General features: G+C 44.1%; 1 protein-coding gene across 1 annotated transcript in view; it reads left to right on the forward strand.

Annotated features, from left to right (window-relative positions):
- Positions 1–17,068, forward strand: part of cspg4 (chondroitin sulfate proteoglycan 4) — a gene marked incomplete at both ends in the record, with an annotated part of 167,984 nt that extends 150,916 nt beyond the window's left edge. The window contains 5 exons of the mRNA XM_080737137.1: positions 7,177–7,375; positions 9,747–9,878; positions 10,752–10,912; positions 13,801–13,984; positions 15,180–17,068. Of these exons, the coding sequence (XP_080593263.1) occupies positions 7,177–7,375; positions 9,747–9,878; positions 10,752–10,912; positions 13,801–13,984; positions 15,180–17,068 (2,565 nt within the window). The remainder of the gene's footprint in view (positions 1–7,176; positions 7,376–9,746; positions 9,879–10,751; positions 10,913–13,800; positions 13,985–15,179) is intronic.
- Positions 17,069–17,312: the final 244 nt, after the last annotated feature.

A 17,312-nucleotide genomic window follows, 5' to 3' on the forward strand; every position in this document is an offset into this window, starting at 1 on the left:
TTTATTTTGTCAATATATTTAGTCTTAGTTTTAGTCATCACAGCTTAGTTTTTATTTCGTTTTTATTTCGTTTTCGTCTCTGAAAAAAAGGCAGTCGACAAACATTTTTCGTCAGAGTTTTAGTTGACGAAATCAACACTGATCCGTATTGATTGTTGAGATCAATACGGATCAAAAATCTAAACGTTTGTTATTGACAAAACAATAAGGCAGACAGCACTGCTCTCTGAGGCAGGAGGAACAGGACATGAGCTAAGGCACTGCACCATTACGTTGACTATCAACATCGAACAACGGATCTTTCTCATACTGTAAGTTGAGAAACATGATTGACAGATCAATAAGACAGACAGTATTGAGCTGTACAGTATACCTGTCTCTCTGTGGATGTCAAGAGAGATACCGCCAACAGTGATTTAAGTGAGAGCTCCTCCTTACTCACTGAGCCGAGGTGTTTTCCAACCATGACGTGACATTCTCAATTTATACTTCATCGTACAAAGGTGTCACGTGCAAGTCTAGCCAATCTTCAAGCTCACATATGAGCTTGTAGATGGTACGTTTTTGGACCACGACGACACCATAATACGGCGTGTTATATTATTTATACATAGTATAAATCAGGCTTCAGTGAATTCAGGGCTGTCGAAGTATATTATGTTTTAGTTTGTAGTTATTTATTTTTTACTTTTAGATACATGTTTGTCATTCTGTCCTTAAAATGGATGGAATAAAGTAGACTTATGGAACATCATTACACATTTCAACTTAAAACATTTATTTGCTAACAACCACACTGCAGATGTTACATCACCCCCCTGTCTATAATATATTTATTTAGCTGATCTAAAGTTGATTCTGCACAGCAAAAAATAAACATTCAGCAACAAAATCACGACAAACTCTAGTGGTCTAGAAAGCATGCAGTCAGTGGTGGAGAAAGTACTACTTTTCTTTTACTACAGTAAAAGTATTTCAAATTTGTACTTAAGTACAGTACTTGAGTAAATGAACTTAGTTACTTTCAACCACTGAAAGCATGACAGTGAGTGGAGTCAGTCAGTGTTCAAACCAACCATGTCAGTTCTTCCTTCTCTCTCTCTCTCTCTCTCTCTCTCTCTCCCTCTCTCTCTCTCCACCTCTCTCTCTCTCTCTCTCCCTAGCTCTCCTCTCTCTCCCCTAGCTCTCCTCTCTCTCTCCCTCTCTCTCTCTCTCTCTCCACCTCTCTCTCTTTCTCCCTTAGCTCTCCTCTCTTTCCTCCACTCTCTCCCTGTGGCTCCGCGTTGCCTTGGCAACCTATATTTTTAGGAAAAACCAAGATGGTGGTTGGCAGAGACCGCAGATGTTTCTGGCAGCGACCGGCACATCAGCCAATCACCAGCCGCCTTCCTATGCTTTAGCTGCTGCCGCGGCAACCGCAGAATGTAACATAATGATATGTGGACTAGTGAGAGTGCGCGCACACACACACACACACACACACACACACACACACACACACACACACACACACACACACACACACACACACACACACACACACACACACACACACGCGCACACATGCACACATGCACACACATTAGAGACACATGTGCACACACATGAGCATTTAGTCATATGTTGGCTAGACTTTACTGCAGGGCTTGGAGTGATTTAAAGCAGGAAGTGTATACTGTGTGTGTGTGTGTGTGTGTGTGTGTGTGTGTGTGTGTGTGTGTGTGTGTGTGTGTGTGTGTGTGTGTGTGTGTGTGTGTGTGTGTGTGTGTGTGTGTGTGTGTGTGGGTGACCTCTGTAAATGATGATGAGACATGATGAGCACGATGTCTGTTCATCCTGTGTGACTGTTCCATGGGATTCAGCTGCATTCTATTATCAACCTACCAAACATTTCAAGGATCCGCATAACTCCTCTGAGAGTGTACAAATGGAACCAAATGGAACCTGTAAGGGTCCAAATGGAACCTGTAAGGGTCCATTTTGAACCCTATACCAAGGAACCCTGAGGGTCCCTGAACCCCACTTTGAGAACCACCAATCTAAATACTGTGGTGGACAGCGACTCAAGTACATTTACTTGAATACTGTACATCTTTTGAGCATCTGAACTGTACTTGAGTACAGTATTTTTGGATACTTTGACTTTCACTCCAATACATTTCAATGACAAATATTGTACTTTTGACTACTGACTTGAATACATTTCTGGGAAGGGAAATAATTAATGGTTAATGAATTAACCACTTGTGCTCTATTTCAAATTGAGTGAACCTAGCAAATCTACAAACTCACAACGTGTCGCTTGCGATGAAACTCACAACGTGTCGCTTGTGATGCGTTGTGAGCTTATAACATTTCTGGCAAACATTTTGGAAATTTGACACATTCATTGATATTAAAAAGAAAATGTACTTTGTAATTTGTACTTTTTGTATACACATAAATAGAAAGCAAATCCTCCAACGTATCAATACTTTGACTAGGGTTGAGTACTTAGTCCACCACTGTGTCAGATTCCCCGTCTTCTCCTTCGCCCAATTTACAATTTAAGCATTTAGCAGATGCTCTTATCCAGAGCGACGTACAAAGTGCAAGATCAGAGTGAACAATTGAGTTGTCAAGTCAATATAAACATCAAGCCTAGCATCTATCAAACAACGTGCTATCTAAATAACATAGCCTACTTATTGCTTGTGGTCAAGCAAACATTATAATGAGCCTACATCTGCATACTATGACTAGCATCTATAAAAAAATAGGCGACTCTCTCTCTCTCTTTCTCTCTTGCTCACACTCTCACTCTCTCCAAACACTTCCTCAGTGCCTAACAGGGACGTGCAGAAAATGTTAATTTCTAAAAGGGCCTTTTGGTGAAAATATTGAAAATAGCCGACCTCCAAGCTCACAACGTGTCGCGCTGTGACGTGTTGTGAGCTTGGAGGTCGGCTATTTTCAGTACTTGATACCACACAAAATTATAAGGATAAAAAAGGCAATACTGGAGATGTGGCGTAACGGCATGGATTTCTACACAGAGAGGGCAATTCTTTCAACATAAGATGGTGCATTCAAGTTCAGGAGAGTTTAAAAGGTAATTCTCTTGAATGCTTTCTTTCATCATAGTGAAAACTGCATTCATGGTCTGGAGAGGGCACTTCTTACAGACAGATAAAATGGCAGGGGCTCAAGCCCCCTTTCATGTCTATGTGTGCACGTGCCTGGTGCCTAATCCTTTCCCTTTTTAAAGAGGCTCATCATGGCTGCTTGTTACTGTAGATTGTGTGGTTGTGGGTTGACATGAATGCCACAATGTTCTTATCTTCTCTCTGACTGAAGTGTACCAACACGTCAGGGAGAATCCAACCACAAGCCGTTCTACAACATGTCATTCTAGTGTTAAGATATCCTTTACTTAGAAGGACATGACCTACGAAACTGTAAATAGGAAAACGTGGGTTTCTGCTCTTTGCAGTTGCTCCGCAGTAAATGAATTGGTTCTGCCAGTGCTGTGACTTACAGAATGTTGCTATGTGTTGTATTGTTGTTTTGGTATAGCATCTGGTATCTGTCTTGGGTTTGGTTTGGAGATAATAGTTTCCTTTGAATGGCAGAGTCCTATGAGAGCTGTTTCCACATAAAACTATTTGCCTCCATATTAGCTCCTTTCATTATTGAAATGAATCACAGAGAATGTAACTGCTTTTTTTGTCTTGTGCCCAGACTCTGGTTGGAAGAGTCTTCTGCTGGTGGGGAGACAAAGACGCTTTATTAAATCGACTAAATGAAATTGAGCCTCTAGTCATGGCTGGTGACCTTTAAAACATACAAAACCTTGTTGTTGTTACTGCCATTCCCCTTTGTAGGCCAGTGTGGGCACACAACGTGGAACTAGCTACATGTAGCTCCAAATTAAACCATTTACCTCCACAGCAGCTCTTTTTATAACTGCCTCTGAAAGAAATATCAGCCACTGTGTCAGGTCAAATTGAATTGGAGGTCCATCCTGTGAGCTACTAAATGTATTGATTGTTATGTAAACCATCAATTTGCTGGACCCATTTTCAGATGAGATTACCTAAATTGCTGTTTTCTCTTGCATGTGTTAGCATGATCCAATGTCTCCATCTAGTGGCTGGGTGGGGGTATGGCCCACCCTTTGTGTTTTTAGGGAGCTGGATAACAGCAGCGTGTACACATGAATATTTAATGTATAGCTTTGGACTGTAACAATATTGGCTGCATTCTGTGTTATCATCACCATCATTGTTATGGTTATTAGCATAATTAGGTCTACTTATGTGTAGTGGTTATGCATACGCTTATCACAATTATTGTTGCTGAATACAAGTGAGTTGTATTTTCTTGTAATTTGGAAAACTATTTAAAAAAATGTTTGCCCAAAATAGGGACACCGGCGTTCATGTGCGTGGTTAAGTCAGCTGCATCAGCAAATTTGTTGAGGAGGGAGAACATGGCAAAACAAAACAAAAACTATATATTTTTCTATTTTACCTGCACTCATCTGACTGTATTTGTTAGTATAGCCTTTTATGCTCATTTGAAAGTGCTACATAAATTGTTATTAGAAATGTTGCAGTCCTCCTTCAGTGAATGACCAAGCTTGTCTAGGTGTGGTCTGCAGGAAATATGTCCTCAGAATACCAGAATAACATTGTCGATGTCAGTTTTAGCTGGGAGTTAATTACATTTTATGGCCTCCTCCTCTCTAACTAGTGTGGCTCACACAATTTTCAAATGATTCAGTCTGAAAATGAGCTAGAAAACTAGAAGCAGTGCTCTTCCGAGCACATGGTCCCTGCCAGGTCAGGAAGTTTATTGTGGCCTCCTGGTGGCGCTATAATAGGCCAATGTGAAAAGGTTGCCATGTCTTCTGGGGCCTTTCACAGCAATCAAATGCTGCATGCATGACTTGAGGTATTTTGTTCCAAAAATGTTTTTCAAAAGTCAATCGCGCCACCATGAGGCTGATTTGAATACATTTATTGCATTTCTTCCCCTGCCTATTGGAAATGTGCATGCACAGTTTCATCAAAATTGCATGGTGTGTTCATGATTTGAGGCATTTTGTTCAAAACAGACCAATCCTGCAAACTTTGGAATCCAATATGTAGAGATACTGTCTGCCGATTTGTGTGATTTTTTACCGGAGTACTGTCCAAAATTGTGTTTTGCACAAATCTGCCTCATGGTGGCGCTAGAACAGGCACATATGAAAAATGTGGGGCAGAGGTTCTGAATTGGCTTCCAGGGAGTGTGTGTGCACAGTTTGGCAGTGACCGGGCCAATGGTGCCGGAGATTAGCTGGTAACGGACGGACGGATGGACACACACACACACACACACACGCACACGCGCACACACACACACACACACACACACACACACACACACACACACACACACACACACACACACCCACACACAAAGGTCTACACACACATCGACGGACGGACAGGGTAAAAACATAGAAATTCATTCAAAACTATATTCTAAACATTTTAAAATATATTCTTGTGAATAGAAATGAGAAACAGATGACGGCTTCCTTTTCTCAACTTTCATGGGGCAGAATTACAGACTCTGCAGCATTTGAAGGTTGTGGCTTCCTCTTATGCACTTTGATTCAAATGCCACTTGTCTTTGAAACCCATGCACCATCACAGTTATTACCATAAAAGGGACAAAGCAGCTACCGGTATATTCCTTTTCACAAAAGCATACAAAGAGGGTGTGCGTGTGTCAGTGATGGAGCCTGGGCTCGTAATGATGGGCATGACTGCTTGTCAGGCATGAGCAAATGGTGGAGCAGAGGAATGTAATGTGACTGTGAATTATAAATCTCTCACAGACACTTTGTCCTCAGACGAGGGCAAGTTATTATTTGATTAAGAGAGAGATTAGTTGGAAACAGAACCGCTTACTGAAGGCAGCGCCGGATCTCAAACACACCCACGCACGCACGCGCACACACGCACGCGCACAGGCACACACACACGCACACACACACACACACACACACACACACACACACACACACACACACAAATGGTCCCTTTGTTGTCAACATACTAATGCTTGTTATTAATACACAGCAAAATCTAGACAGGCCAAATACAGTACCAGCAAATAGCGTGCCAAATAGCAGATCTACAAGCTCATGTTGTGACCAGCGTGCAACAAAGTCCTGTACAGGTTTCATCCTCCCTCTCTTTCTCACCTCATCTCTGCTCCTCTCTCCTGTTTGTCTCCTCAATTCCATTCTCACACCCTCCCTCCTCTTTCCTCTTCAATAATCTTCTGTCTCTCATCTATTTCTCCTCTCCTCTCCTCTCCTCTCCTCTCCTCTCCTCTCCTCTCCTCTCCTCTCCTCTCCTCTCCTCCATCTCCTTCTTCATCTCTTCCCTTGATTATTTAACCGTCTTTCAGTGCATCTGGCCCATTTCTTTCAATTAAAGTTCCTCTCAGGCTACCAGCCACTAGAAGTCCATTAGAAGTGTAGAAGCACTGCTGTCGGTGCAGGTCTCTCACCCAGAGAGGGAGGGAGGGAGAGGGAGAGAGAGACAGAGACAGAGACAAAGAGAGAGACTCAGTCAGCCTTGAGCCACAGCTCTCCATCTCCCGGTAACAAGCATCTAAGCATCAGGAGACATAATTAACGCTTTCAATCGTTACCTGGCAAACGCATGCGTGATTTTTCAGTAGAATGACTCTTGTTTGCTTTCTTTGGCACCTTTGTTCAGTTTGAGCTTTCATCATCGGCTTCTCTGGGTCTGCTTCTTCCCCAGATGGAACTGCATGTAGATCGGCTATTTTCACAAGTTCTGCCTCTACTATTTGACAATTTGGCCAATGTTTAATTGCAGTGGTTCTCAACCCACAGGTTGAGAACCACTGTAATAAGTTATAAAAATGGTATCACTTCATGGACTAGGAAAAGACAACCTCATCAATATTACGATTAACCAAAATCCTAGATGATATCTAGTTTAATATCACACTATAACTATTCTATCGATAACTCGCCCAGCTCTAAAATGTATGTCATGGTATTGTAATTTGGTTAAAAAGCCTTTACCATAACGGCCAGTCTGTCTACAGTATGTCTATGTCTGTCTGTGTGTTTCCCTAACTCTCTCTGGTGTACTTCTTCTCCAGGTTCTTGCAGGAGAAGAGGCAGACATTACGTCCAGCATGTTGAACACAGATGATGCAGACACAGCGGCAGAGGAGCTGGTCTACCATGTGGAATCCCCGACCAATGGTATGGTTTCTCTCAAAGAGTCACCGGATGAGGAAGCTCTCAACTTCACACAGGCCCAGGTCAACAGTGGAGAGGTTATCTTCATTCACCACGGTAAGGACTTAATACCGACCGAGTAATAAGTAGTAAGGGCCATTCTCACACTGAGCACTATAACTACTAGTAAGGGGCGAAAAGCGACCTCGGCCTAAAGGGTGAGGTCACGCCATCTGTCTTGGCCATATATGGGAGAACACAAGATTTACTACCAATCTGGGTCATGTAGAGTTGATGATGTTAGTGTTGGTCAGCTCCATATATGGAGATCCATGACATCGGGGAGCTCCATACATGGGCAGGTCAGCCTGTAGAACCAAACGTGTGCTGTGAGACCCAGACATGCTTACTCCGTTACTCGTTATGTGAAAGTCCCATGATGTCTATGACGTCTGACATCATACATACGATCCCTGTTATGCAGACATGCTTCCGTGCGTGTCATGTCTATGAGCATATAAGGGATTCTATTAGTGTGGTTGCCCTAACAGGCCATCATCTGGGAATTAGATGTAGAGGTCAACTCCATACTGTATATGGAGACCTAGGTGATGATCCAGTCATCTCCATGTAAGGATATCCAGGGTTTGATCTTTGATGAGGTGATGTCATGTGATGTCATGTGATGTCACAACAAATTGAGGCGTTACAGAAGGAACAACAGACAAGATGTGCCGGTTCTAAATAACTATAAAAATCGCACCCGTGCGAAGTGAGCGGTGCAAACTAATTCCTGCAAGGGCGCCTGCGCGAATCAGTGTTGATAGGCATGCATGGCAATATTCTTTGTGTTGTGTATGATGTCAGTCTGGAGGTCTGCTCAGACTATATAAGGTTTTCGTGTGTCCTGACCTTTACACCAGCTCAAAACGAACACCAACCAGGATTCGAAACAGCAATCATAGACTACAGGGTTTAATGTAGCGTGGTCGCTGTCTTGAATCTTGGGTGGGGGTCGATTTGCGCCAGAAAGTTCCAGGATATGCGGTTGGGCAAACAAAACAGACAGAGGGCAGAACGGAGAGGGGATCAGACAGACAGAAAGATGGAAGGACCTTTCCTGAACTTTAAACCGGCACAAATCTTTCCTAAACTTTAAACTGGCAGATTGAACAACACACAGGATTCAAAACAGTAATCATAGCCTGCAAGGGTAATGTAGCGTGGTTGCTGTTTCGAATCCTGTGTGGTGTTCAATCTGTTAGTTTAAGGTTTAGGAGAGGTCCAGGATATGAAACAACCTGGCCATTACGCTTGGACCTTTCATGAACTTTAAACCGGTCTCAAGTGCAAGTGTAATGGCCAAGACAGATCTAAATTAACATGAACAACACAGCATTTGATTGGTCTGTTCTGTTTGGCTAACACACGTCGTCATGAGTAGAACGGTTTCTGATTGGTCGATTCTAATGTTTAGTTACTCAACTAGCCAATCGATGAAGAATGAAAGAATCGTCCCGTGCTAATATGTTTTAACTAGATAAACCGAAAGTGAAATATAGGAGCGGTTTGCACCGCTCAAAAATATATGTAGTTATTGTCAATTGGATGGCAGAGTTCACAGTCACACCAACTATGGTGAACGATATAGTTTCCTTGGCAGAGTTAAAAAGATAGCAAGGCAGGTAATTAACCACTTAAACACCTCTATTGTTTATGAAACGGATCCGAGTTGCAATTGTACTCGGGCTGCCTGTTTCCGTCTACACCAAATCTCTTTCTGCCAAAGATACGTTCGGCAATGTTTGGCTAATGTTCCCCCCAGAATTTGGTATGCTGGTGTTCAAGTGGTTACATTGGATGGATGGATGGATAGATGGATGCAGGGGCATCACAATGGGGGGAAAAGTGGGACTGAGTTACTAGGGCCCAAGGTGGAGGGGGCCTTAGTTATTTTATACTTTAGCTATTGAAAAATAGAAGATATACAAGCTCACAGCTCGGCATCGAGTGCCGCGCTGCGAGCTTGTAGATCTGCTATTTTTGAAAAGTCGTGAAAACGTGTGCAAATCTTTGAATATACTGTATGTATTTTTAAGCAACAGTTGTAACTCAAATTTTGCTTCTGGGCGGGGGGTCCCTGGAACTAAATACCGGTATTTTGAGATGGGGGTCTGTGGCCAAATACATATCATTTTGGGGGTCCTTCACATGAAAAGGTTTGAGCACCACTGACATGGAAACATAGGTTTTTCAAGAAACCTTAGAAGGTTTTGAAATATTCAAAGACTTCAAAGACTCGATTTTCACGAAAAGATAAATAGCAGATCTACAAGCTCGCAGTTTGGCACTCGGTGCCATGCTGTGAGCGTGTATATCTGCTATTTTTCAATAGTTAAAGCACAAAATAATGCGTTGTGAATCCTTGTACCCAGCTGGGCCCCTGGATGGGTGATACATTAACACCCCCATCTCTCTCTTTCTGTAGGTGAGGATTCTGGTGGGTTCAGTTTCACAGTATCAGACGGTGAACACACGTCTCCTCTCTATCGATTTGTCGTCACCGCCAGGCCGCTCACCATCACCATGGAAACCCAGGAGGAACTGATGGTGTTTCCAGGTAAGATGATCAGAACCTACTGCCTGCTCATAACGTTATCACCTGAGGTGACTACTGTATGTCAACAATCAGTCACACATATTGCATATTATGTTATATTATATCGTCTTGTTGGGTGGAAACCTTGTATGTCCAAAACCGTTTGTTTTGTATTTATCATTTTTAAAATGATTTAGACTAGTGAAAACAGCCGATCTACAAGCACACAACGCCTCGCACCGCAAGGCGTTGTGTGCTTGTAGATCGGCTGTTTTCACTACTTTTGTGCGATGGCCTTGTATGATGAAGCAGTGCTTTACTTTACTTAAATTAACAAATTTGAAACTTGGAGATACAAGGTTTCTGCCCGACAGTGACGATATTATAATATTATATTGGAAAATAAAGGATGAGGCAGAGGTGAAACATCTGTTATATTCCAATATAGGGACATCTTGTGCATTATTACACGTGGGACACTTACAATGGAAATTGATTGACACTATGATATAGAAACATCAAACAAAAGCTGTTGTCTTCTTATTAAGCACTTTCCAGTCCCCATTTATGTTCTGCTTGACTTCTCTAAATCCAAAAAAACGTTTGTTTTGTATTTATAATTTTTTTAAATGATTTAAACTAGTGAAAACAGACGATCTATAAGCATCTACATGCTTCTACATGCTTGTAGATCTGCTGTTTTCACTACTTTTGTGCGACGGCCTTGTCTTATGAAGCAGGGCTTTACTTCGCGGAAAAACGTACAAATTTGAAACTTGGAGATACCAGGTTTTGGCCCGACAGTGACGATATCTAATCTAAAAATAGGAGACATATAGCTGGCCCAGGGCCATCTTCCACAGCCCAGTCAGAATCCTGGGTGTCTTTTGACAGGAAGCAGGCAGTCGATCTCCAGCGCCAACCTGGGCGCTGTGACCAGCGAGGACGGAGATGAGATCAGCTACAGCCTGGTCAGACCTCCACGTCTGGGAAGACTTATCCTGGCCAACGACAGGAACCAGTATGAAGAGATCACACGCTTCACTCAAACTCAGGTATGATGGAGGGCTGTGTGTGATATAGCACTGTGTGGGCTGTTTTGTCTGTCTGTCTGTTTGTCTCTGTCTGCCTGTATCTGTCTATTTATCTACCTACCAAACTACCTACCGATCTATCAATCTGTGTTTTTGTATATCTGTGACTGTCTCTCTATCAAGCCTGTCTTTCTATTTTATTTGGAATCATATAAATAAAGTTGAACAGTATTAACCTTGGCTACATTGAAAATGAGGGCTTGCCTTGCCCTCATCTGTACTTCGAGTATAAATAAAGGTGATGATGATACAAGTAAAATAAAAGATAACAATAACGGTCCTAAATGTGTTCCTCTACTCAGCCAGCAGGGGGCGACATTGCCCATGGAATAATTTCGCCCTATGGATTCAGCAGCAGAGAGATAGACAGAGGACAAGAGTGACATCTGCGTAATTTACAGAGACAGAGACAGCTAGGGCTGAACAGTCATGGATGACATAACCTGCATGTCTTACTATACTACTCTAGCTAATGCACCATAATCATAACAAAAGTTTGGATCTTTGAAAGCACTGAAATTACATTAGTCTACCATGGAGTCCAAGACTCATGACACCCTCTCAACGGGAGGGAGATTTGGAGAACAAAGCATTGCTTGTGATTCCAGCAACTTAGTTACATGTCTTATTGATCACATATCTCTCAGTTGTTTGTATTTTGCCAGTAAAGTAAGTAACCTCAAGCAAACAGAAATTTAATTTGGTCCCATTACAACATCAGCTACATCAACTCCAGGGCTGACATAGCGTGTGTGCGTGCGTGCGTGCGTGCGTGGGTGAGTGAGTGCATGTGTAATGTGCAAGAAGTAAATGTAGAAAGATAATGTGGTCAAACATGCACAAATGTTTGTTTGCATTGTGTGCACACACATTTGCATGCGCGTAGGGAGTTGAATTTAGGACGTGCCGACCTCACTCACATTCCAGTCCACCCTGTTCCTGGCTTAACTCACATTAACAAACCACTGGCACAGCCCTCTAGATGCACCGTTTACTGTCTATACAACATGTTGGTCTCCAACAGTGAAGAGCTGTGAAGGGCTTTGAAATTATATAAAGGGTCCTTGAGTGGATTCCAGAAGTTCCCCAGCTAAATTAGTTAATATAGCATATATGTGTACAGTATATATACAGTACATGAACATGGGCTATTTGAAAATAGCCAATAGGGTGCACGGTGGTGCAGTAGGTAGCGCTGTCACCTCACAGCTAGAAAGTCGTTTGATTCCCGCCGGGGGCGCTGGGGGGGTTGGAGAAAGGGCCTTTCTGTGTGGATTTAGCATTTTCTCCCTGTGTCCCCTAGGGTAGATACTATCTACCCTATACCCTCACAAACAACATGCAGTAATCCTGGTCTCACTCTCTATACTGCCTCCCCCTGATGGAGGGGAAAGGAACTGGTTGGAATAACGTGTTCCTTGCACGTACTACGTCCTACCGGGGAAACTCCCCTGGTGATAAGAAGCGGCTTGCTCACTCCTCATGCAATGAAGGAAGCATGAGCTCAGTTCGGGGCGGTTGGCAGATGGAGAATAGCACCCATGATTACAGCTTAGGCAATTGGCACTGGGGGAAAAATGGTTACAAAATTGTGGGATAAAAATAAAAATAAAAAAATAGCTAATGTACTGTACAAGTGGGGTCCACGTCCTGGCACAAAATATTTTCAGATGGGGGTCCATGGCCAAATAAATATTAATGTGTAAAAGGATTGAGAGGTTTATATTTCACTTGTAAATAAATAAATGGTGCATTTATATAGGGCCTTATATTGTGCATTACACTCACCCATACATTCATACACTGATGGCGGAGGAAACCATGCAAGGCACCACCCTGCTCATCAGGAGAAATTAGGTGTTCAGTGTCTTGCTCAAGGACACTTCGACAGTAACTCTGAACTCTGGGGGAACCCGGGATCGAACTGGGAACATTCCGGTTACCAAGTGGCCACTCTACCCCTGAGCCACTGCTGCCACTTATTCTAATGGCTTGTAATTTTACAACATTTGAGCAAGCTGAATGTAATTAAATGAGACATGTAGTTATTGTAGTACTGTAAGATGTCATGGGAAAAAGGTATACAATATACAACACATTTTCTCGCAAATGTATTTACACAGTATTAGGTTTAAACTGTTTAAACATAATACTAAAATAATTAAAGAATGTATCCTTTTCCTCACATTGAAACCATATAGTCTTAATTGACTTAATGAATGCGATTTATTGTTTTAATTTCCGAATGTTTTGTTAAGAATCCCAGTTACAGTTGATAAATGATGTTAGTTCTGCATCACAACAAATTTGTTTCTGGTTAGTTGTTGTCAGGAGTTGTTTAAATGTCTTAGTAAAAATGGAAAGCCATAAGAGATATTATGAAAACAATTTAACCATCTAATTTTAAAATCAAAAAGACTGACAGCCTCAAATATTTGTCTGGACACCATCCAGGAAACTGAGATTTCATTCTATTTTGATGTCTACAACTTTAGACAGACCATTATTAAACTTTCCAAAGCACATTCCCTGATTTGCTGAATACTTTGGCATCCAACATCCAAATTTGCCAAATGCCCACTCTACTTTCAAAACAAACAAATCCTGATACTAGTTATAGCATTGGTAACTGCGCTTTCTTCTGTTGAATCTGTGATGATTACAATGTTGAATATTCCACCTCTAAAACCAGTTTGCTCTCTGGTTTCCTGTCCCAGCCACACTGTCAAGCTTCAGTTGGAGTCTGGTAACAGTATCCCAAACTTTCCAAAGAAACGTTCCAAAAAAGCCACTGATATGTAGAAAAATCTCCTGTGTTTTCTGTTCTGTTCCTCCGTTAACCCCTATAGTTGGAGTCTGGAGCCGTGTATTATGAGCACCAGATGCCTGAAGATCCATTCTGGGTGGTGAGGGACTCCATCGAACTGATCCTGTCATCTCGGCCGGCTCCTGATGTCCGACACATCCTCCCCATCACCGTCTCTTACTACGCCGCCCACCGCAACATCTCCTCACAGCTCTGGAGGAACAAAGGTCAGTCCAGGCACGCTTTCTTGACATGGAGTTTATTAGACTAGATCAGGGGTCTTCAATGTTTTCAGGCCGAGGACCCCTTAGTTGAGAGAGAGATGAAGCAGGGACAACCTATTCATAGATTCCATATAGTTTCATTGTTTGACAGCACAATCATCAGTGTATTTTGGATTCATGTCAATTTGTGTTTCCAGATATTTAACCAATTGATCCGTCAATACTTGACCTTTTACTCTGTACTTACTGTACAGTAGTCTGCTCTTTTTCCCCTCTACACCAAACCTCTTTGCCGAAAATGGCCGATCTACAAGCTCACAGCGCCTCGCAGCGCGAGGTCTGATATTTTTGGCTACAGTTCTCAGAATATGGACACTAGGGTTCAAGTTGTTAATATAAAAAGGATTGGACGATTTGGAGGACCCCCTGTAGTAACTCTGAGGACCCCCTAGGGGTCCCGGACCCCCTGTTGAAGACACCTGTATTAGACTATATGAAATGGACATTAAATTCTTGATTATGATTGGCTTATAGTCACTTTCGTGGCATTGCAAGTAAATGCTGGAGAATGGCAGGGTGGAAGAAAGTTCCTGGAGCATACAAATGTAATTCATTTTGTGCAAAGAAACCTTTTCCTTGTGCCTAACCTAAAATAACAAGATACTCTTTCAAGTCAAATTTCATCTGTGTATCTCATTTCATACATGAAATGTGTTTCACAAGAGGGCTGCAGAATAATGTGCAAGGTATACAGAAATAGACAACTTTTCATCCAAATAAAATAATCCATGATACGTTGAAGGAAACCAGCTCCATGTAAACTCCTTCCTCTGCACTAACACACGCACGCACGCACGCACACACACACGCACACACACACACACACACACACACACACACACGCGCGCGAGGATGGCAAAGTATTATTGTAGAGAGTGTTTTTGCTTGTATAACTGTTCTTTTTTTAGCTGTGCGCACGCGCACACTCACTCACTCACTCACTCACTCACTCACACCTGAGAACTAATGTGGTTTAAAGCTACAATACCATGGATTCTCTCACATTATGGATGAACACAATTAGAAGGTGGGAGACCATGAAGGAGGATTTATTTAAATCTTTCTTTTTCCAGAAGATGGACCACCCCCATAAAGTCTAAAACAACGATGTTCTTTGCTGTTTACTGTCTTCCCTCAGGTCTGGAGATCGTTCAAGGTCAGAGGAAAGCCATTGACAGCTCCATCCTGGATGCCTCCAACCTGCTGGCCAGCCAGCCAGAGTCGGATCGAGGCCTGCTGGACGTGGTTTATGAGATCCGCCGCTTCCCCACGCATGGGCGTATCACCCTCCGTGGTACTGACCTTCCCCGGGATGCCGCGTACTTCACCCAGGAAGAAGTGACTCAGGGCCAGGTGGAGTTCCTCCACGATGACTCCGGAGCCTCCTTCGACAGCTTCGGCCTTCAGGTCCGTCTCAGCCCCAAGGTCCGTGACGTGGCCCCATCCCCGTCTCAGGCCGTGGTTCTGGAGGAAGTCTTCAACATCTCTGTGAAAAGGCGTGACGCGAACCCTCCCGAGCTGGTGAGCATTGACATGCTGCTGGAGGTCCTTCAGGGTTCCATGGCTGTGCTGACCCGGAAGCACCTCAACACGCGAGACGAGGACAGCCCACCGGACGAGGTGCGCTTCACGGTGACCAAAGCCCCCTCCAACGGGCGTCTGGTGGACACCATGACCACAGACCCCATCTCGCAATTCACCCAGGAGATGGTGAACAGCGGGCGGGTGGGATTCGTCAGTGACGGCAGCCTAGCTGGCAGCTTTGTGGAGTTTGTCGTGTCGGACGGGAAGTATCATACCGAACCGCACACGCTCCACATTGGCGTCTTGGCCAGGACTCTGGTGCTTGCCAAAGCTCCAGAGATCCAGGTTAGGCAAGGGGACGACGAGACGCTGGTGACAGAGGAGATGCTGAAGGCCACGACTGGAGGCCCCATTGAAGAGGAAGTTCTCTATAAAATCACCAACGTTCCCAAGTATGCAGCTGTCATGGTGGACCGACAGCCCACGTCCGCTTTCACCCAGACTCAGATCAAGGAGGGCCGAGTCAGTGTGCGCTTTGTCAAGTCCACCTCACCGCGAGACAGCGTGGCATTCGTAGCGCGGAGTAGGGCAGCAAACGTGTCATCGGTCCTCAATATAACAGTCAAACCTCTGGCCAACATCGCACAGGACCCTCTCCTACCACGGGGCGCACTCGTCCAACTGGACAGGAAGCTTCTGGATGCGACGCCATTGGTTAACAAAACCAGGACCTCCCCTGTGTTCAGTGTCATCCAGCAGCCTCGGGGAGCCAGGTTTGTGAGGTCACAAGGTCATCCCGGAGCGGGTCAACCCATTGACACCTTCAGCCAACGTGACTTGGATGAAGGCCGTGTGGCAATGGAGATCCTAAATGATTCTCCTGGATCACAAGGTGGTGTAACTCAAGATGAAGCCCGCTTCCTGCTCAAAGCCCACGGCGTCCCTCCGGCGGAATGCGTTCTCGCGTTCCAAACTGCACCGTACAATGCCTCTGGCGTCTACCCTGCTACTCTGCTCAGAGTTCCCCCAGAGTCGCCATGGGTGGATAGTAATGATCTCCCAGGCGGGGCAGGGTATCCCCGTGCCACACCAGCCGGCCCGCGCTGGAGGGGCAACATGGACTGGCCCCATGGAGAGGGCCCCACGACCTCCCCTCCCTCATCCGGGGGTCCCTCAGACTCCCACAGGAAGCCCATTGTCTCCAGGCGCAACAACCTCTGGTCCATCCTCATCCCCATCCTCGTCATCCTCCTCCTACTCCTCCTGGCCGCCATCCTGGCCTACTACCTTATCCGCAAGAACAAGACGGGCAAGCACAACGTCCAGAATGCCTCGTCCAAGCCCAAGAACGGGGAAGTGGCTGGGACTGAGACTTTCCGCAAGACGGACGCGGCCAACAACATCCCCATGTCCAACATGGACTCCAAGGAGGCCGACCCGGAGCTTCTGCAGCACTGTCGGACATCGAACCCACCCCTGAAAAAGAACCAGTACTGGGTCTGAGATGTTCTGAGAGACAGGGAACCAAGGCGAGTGTTTTGAGGACAATGCTGCCTCCTGAATCATTCCATATTATCAGTATTGTTGACCTTGTGTCACAGTATTATGAATAAATAGTGTTTGGGACACTGCCTGCCAAATCAATCTGCTTAATAATGAAGACCTCTTGCCACAGTAGTATTATAAATTAAAAACTCTTTTTCCTGATACCATTGGTTTCTCTCTTTAACTCAAGCAGCAAACTGTG

This window comes from Nannobrachium achirus (genome assembly GCF_963921795.1).
Source record: "Nannobrachium achirus genome assembly, chromosome: 11".
NCBI classification, from domain to species: Eukaryota; Metazoa; Chordata; class Actinopteri; order Myctophiformes; family Myctophidae; genus Nannobrachium; species Nannobrachium achirus.